Here is a 5,167-nt window from a genome sequence, read left to right as displayed (position 1 = left end):
GCTGGGGGCCTAGGCGCTAGGGGGCTTCTCGAGGGGACCGGGGAGTGCAGCTGTTTTACCTTCTGTCGGCGTCACTGGATGCCTCGGTGTGCAAGTGACTACTGGCGTCAGGACGGCTTCTCGGCTGACCGAGGGGTCTGGAGAGCCAGCAGCCTTGGGCCCGCGTCCCAGGGCTGTGCTGTGGAGGGGAGTGGTGGGGTAGCACGAATCAAGCGAGCAGCTGGTACCGAGTACCTCTGAGCATCTCCCATCATTGCTGTGAAAAAGTGCTTGTAGTTTGTGGTAATGACATACTGTATTTTGCAGAGCTATGGATCTCTCTGGAGGAGCACCAAGGTGCATTAGAGCTTATAATGAGCAAATACAGAAAACAGATGTTACAGCTTTTGCAGGGGAGAAAAGGTGAAGATGCAGAACCAGTCTTGCAAGTTCATCAGACTAATTCCTTGGTAAGGTGGGATGGGGACAGAAAGGGCCCAAGATCCCTCTTCCCTGTGTTTTGCTTGCTTTCATACAAACTTTGTTTCCATTCACTGAACGTCTCTGCTCCAAAATACAGTTTCTGAAACTCTTGTCTCTCTTTGCTGGTATTTTTTTCTCTGTTCCTTTTACAGCACACGGGTGTAACAGTTGTCACAGAGGACACTGAAAAGTGTAACCCTTTCACAGCCCAGGTGAAGGCTTGTTCTTTATGCACTAGGTGGTAAATTCCCTGGTTTAAGGTTAATGCACATCATTCTCCACAGTAAAATCAAAGACATCAGAGTTGTGCTTCCTGTTCAGTAATTGCAAGAAAGGGAGAAGAACCTCCTAAATCTTTGTGAGCTGCATTATGTTTAATTCTTGAGAAATCATCACTCCCAAATGTTTTTAAATCCAGATACTCTCTGCAATGGCCTAAAAGTGTCCCTTTGTTCATGTTGGGTGCAATGACTTCAGAACTCTTAAGGTCTGCCTACTGATAACTGCTGCCTGTTTTATGTTTAGGTGTCTAATAACAATATAATAACACTTAAGTCTCTATTTAAGGCTTATGAATTAAGTTAGGCATTTGTTAAAGTGCATTTTTATGTGATTAGAGAACAGCAAGCTGGTTCAACCTAGTGACATCTCATCTTGTGTTTTTTGAATTGGAATTGGAGCCAGCCTAACTCTTTGCAAATATCTTTGCACTGATATATGGCAACTCATTAGTCCTCTGTTTTGTGTTGCTTAGGTCTTCTGAAGTTAAGTAGTGTAGTAATATCTTGCTTTCAGTGCTTGCTTAGGTGCATGAATTGCTGTTTATCAAAACTTAACATTTGAACAAAACTAATGACATTATTCTCGGGCACTGCTTTTGCTCCATTTTAATGGCATGGAAAAGCAAAGCTGAAGAAACTCTGGAGGAATCTTTGATGGAATGTACCTAGACTATCTCAATATCTAGGCAAAATATGCTGTACCTCTGATTAAGTCCATGAGTTTTTTCCTACCCACAGAATAATAACAACCTTTTAATATCTTCTAAAGAGCTATATTCTTATTATACCCATCCTTCTGTTTAGAAAAAAAAAAAAATTTCTTCCCAGATTAAATTATCTAAGTCTTTCTTGTTCCTCCAGCTCTCTTCTAGATGCTCTAATTTGTTTACATAATTTCTGAATAATGGAATTCAAAGCTGAATTCTCTGCTCTGGTGATACATTTATCTACCAGCGGCAGGGGAATAACTACTTACACTTAAAGAAAAGAAACTCTACCCTGTAACATTATCTCATATTCCCCAAAGTGGTTATATTTTTACGTTATGTTAAAGTCTTTCAAAAGCTTCCAAATTCTTGTCTTGCTACTTCTTGCCAATTACTGACATTTTAATGTTTGCTCATTGGCGTTTCTCCATAAATACTGTACTTTGAAATGGAATGCTCTTCACATGGGAACGATCACTACATTACCTGTTGGAATTTTTCAGCGTTCATTATATGTGAATTTCTGAACTTCAACAAAATGCATCTTCCAAAGGATTAGAGCTGTATCTAGACAGATTCTGTAAAAACTGCCTCAGGAGGCTCTGATATTAATTTATTTTAGTTTCCTTGCTTGGTTTCCTTCTAAGATGAGGCTGTTTACTTCACACTAGTGAAGACTAGTTAGTCTTGAAATCAAGAGTAGTTTTCAAGACTAGTTAGTCGTGAAATCTCATTTGCTTTTACATCCAGCATTCTTATAAGTTCAGAGTGAGGCTTTTCTAATAAAACAATATAAAATTTGCTGCATACTAATCATTCACATGAACCTGAACCTGTTGTCTCAGTCCTTGTCACACTTGAAATTATTTCCATCTTAGTAAGTACGGGTACCTTGTCTTGCTGACTGTAATTTTGTTCACTGTTTTCATTGATGAGTCATGATAAAGGACAAAAAGATACATGTTTTTTGTCTTTAAATATTATACAAATTAGAAAGAATTGCAAGTGCTTGGGAAGAAAGGGTTAAAATTCAAAACAGGAAAATAATTAAAGAAAATTAAAGCAATTAATTTAGAAGTGATAAATTTTTACTGCTGCTTTTGCCTGAACATATTGAATATGTTACTTTATGTCTTTCAGGAAATTGAAAGTCAAATAGACAAAATATGTGAGATGGGAGAGGTGATGAGAAAAGCTATTCAAGCTGATGATGATCAGTTCTTTAAAGTTCAGGAGAAACTAGCTCAGTTGGAGGTAAGAACAGATAACAATTGCTAAGGATAGATCAAGCTTTGGGAGTCTCTAGACTCTCCAGGGTAATCTGGACTTTTTATGTTTGTATGTATAAAGGATTTATAACAATAAAAAATTTGGGGGTGGGGTCAGGAAATGCAGAACATGATCTGTTCATTTTCAAGTTCTTGATGTTTGTGTTATATATATGAAGCCAGAAGCAAAAGATAAGGTTTAAATGATGTGGTTCCCCTCTTGCTAGCACTGTATTAATCCTTATGTTACAAAATCAGTGTTTTATTTAGCTGTGAAGGGAGTGGGGCTATTGAAAGATTGTCAATTGTGACTTAGCTCATTACTATTATAGTCCTTTAATTGTGAATTAGCTCATTTCTATTTCAGCAAAAATATTGATTTTGCAGCTTGAAAACAAAGAGCTGCGTGAACTGTTGTCAATCAGCAAAGAATCTTTTGAGGTGGGGAGAGAAGATCTGCCTGACTGTGAAGCTTAGATCACAAAATAAGCTTATCTCCAAATCGTGACTTCAGAGACTATTATGAAACTACCCTACAAGGATGGGCTTTGATTTGTTCTTTCAGGTGTTTCCTTGTATGTTTGTTTTACCTTTCAAAATGTACAGGCTGTTTTCTCTGCAGTTTCCTGAGATTATACACTCTTGATGGCAAAGGCGTGCATTGCTGCTCCATCTTAGTAATTGCAGCATACAGATGCTTAACAGTGAAGTATTTGTGATGTGATATCAGTTTATGTCCTCTCCTGTTTGTTATTTTGAGCTTTAATAATTCCAGCTGTGCAGATGGCACTTAAATCTACCTTGACAGCAGCTAAAGAACGTAATACAGGTTGTGATTATTTTATTTGATAGAAGGAACAAGAGATTATTCAAAAACTATGTTGTAAATGGTAGGTACACATTTTGCTCTGCCTGCATAAAGCAGGCATGCGAAGCTTTTGTTTTGCTTTGAAGAGCTGACACTCAGTATTTGGTTGGGTTAACATTGTTACTTGGACAACTGCTTAGAAGCAGATCAAGGGAGCAGCAGATGCTAATAGAGCACTTTAAGTGGTAACTTGTGTAAGAAGCATGCTTTACCTTGTTTTGTGGGTGAAAATCAGAGTGGATGACCCTTTCTGATACCGGTGCATTTTTGAAGGACATTGCATATGTGACTAAATTTTTTTTTTTTTACGGATAGACTGTTCAAGCTTTCGCTGTGCTCCAAGGTATGAGGATACTGGCTAGCTCTGATTTGAAGGCAGTGCACTCAAACCTTGCACAGAGCACAGCACTTTCAGATCAAAACTCTTTGGCCTCCCACCTCTTTGGACTGCAGGAAGAGTGAGCTGAGGTCTGCCTCAAAACTAAGCCAAAACCAACCATGTAGACATATTTTTAATGTTACATCACAGGTAAGTCTAGTGACAGATTGCAGGATCCTATACTGAATTAAATTAAGAATTGCAGTGTTGTAGGAATTTATCAGTATTGTGATTTTAAATGACATTTTTATACAACGATTTCTTTCTTACCTGTGATCAAAGAATAATCTTCCAGGAACAGTAAACATCTAATTTACAATATTAGTTTAACTTTTTATGCCACTGTTTCCCAAGTGAGAATTTTGATAGATGCAGAAGGTGATTTATGTTCCTGTGCTTATTAAGATTCTTGCAACCATTTGGAATATCCAGCAAGATTGTTTGGTAGATATAAGGATTTCTGTACAGGAGTATTCTTGTATACAATCCTTTTCTATTAGAAGTTGTTTAAGAGGGAATAAAAAACCCCAATGGGCAGTATTTTCTCAAGTGTGTTCTGTTTTGTGAATCCTGTGCATAATTCCATCTGTTCTCCACATTACCCAAACCTTTTGCACCCCCTCTAATTTTTAACTTGCCTGAACGAAATATTACAATGACCAAAAATGTTGCATTTTATCTCTCTTAAATTAGCATAATCTGAAATGCCTGTGGCAATGCATTTCTACCTTCATTATCCTAGTGTAGGTTAACACTGCTCTAATTGGCTAGTTGCTGTGCAACCAAAAAAAAGGAAACTAAATAGTAGTTGCTTTGACTAATGAGTTTAGTTATGATTAATTAGTAGTGGGCCACAATTAGCAGGGGAAGGTTTAAGTATGTTCCATTTGCTACTGTCCTACTCTGGATCCATAAGTATGGAATCTCTGACTGTCAATGTCCAGTTGTATACAGTTCTTAAGGGCTGCTGGGCATTTTCAGAAAAACTTGCTCAGCTCATGCTGAAAAGCAGACTTATGCTTCAGGACTGAAAATTCTACTCCGCCTGTCCTTGAAGTCCAGACACAAAAGCGCCTCCCTCTGTTACTTCAACTCGGTGCGGATTTAACAGAGGGCAATGCGTGCCTGCCTTCCCTGTATCGCGGTTTCAGCTACAGGAAGCAGGGTTCCCGACAGCACGGAGCCTGCCCGCGCATGGCACC

At 38.4% G+C, this 5,167-nt stretch overlaps 1 protein-coding gene across 1 annotated transcript; it reads left to right on the top strand.

Moving 5' to 3' along the window:
* Positions 1 to 78: 78 nt before the first annotated feature.
* On the top strand, positions 79 to 3,195 carry SIKE1 (suppressor of IKBKE 1). Its single transcript, XM_010295645.1, has 4 exons — positions 79 to 223; positions 307 to 449; positions 2,591 to 2,704; positions 3,106 to 3,195. The coding sequence occupies exons 1-4, from the start codon at positions 79 to 81 to the stop codon at positions 3,193 to 3,195; spliced, it is 492 nt and encodes a 163-aa protein (XP_010293947.1).
* The last annotated feature ends 1,972 nt before the right edge of the window (positions 3,196 to 5,167 follow it).

Source organism: Phaethon lepturus, unplaced genomic scaffold (assembly GCF_000687285.1).
Source record: "Phaethon lepturus isolate BGI_N335 unplaced genomic scaffold, ASM68728v1 C14002934, whole genome shotgun sequence".
NCBI lineage: Eukaryota > Metazoa > Chordata > Aves > Phaethontiformes > Phaethontidae > Phaethon > Phaethon lepturus.
This window is presented reverse-complemented; position numbering and strand designations above follow the sequence as displayed.

Bases quoted from the DNA above. Each gene is read 5' to 3' on its own strand.
- SIKE1 (XM_010295645.1), top strand. From the start codon at position 79: ATGCCTCGGTGTGCAAGTGACTACTGGCGTCAGGACGGCTTCTCGGCT. The intron at 224-306 runs GTACCGAGTACC...TGTATTTTGCAG, and splicing joins ACGAATCAAGCGAGCAGCTG to AGCTATGGATCTCTCTGGAG. The intron at 450-2,590 runs GTAAGGTGGGAT...TATGTCTTTCAG, and splicing joins TTCATCAGACTAATTCCTTG to GAAATTGAAAGTCAAATAGA.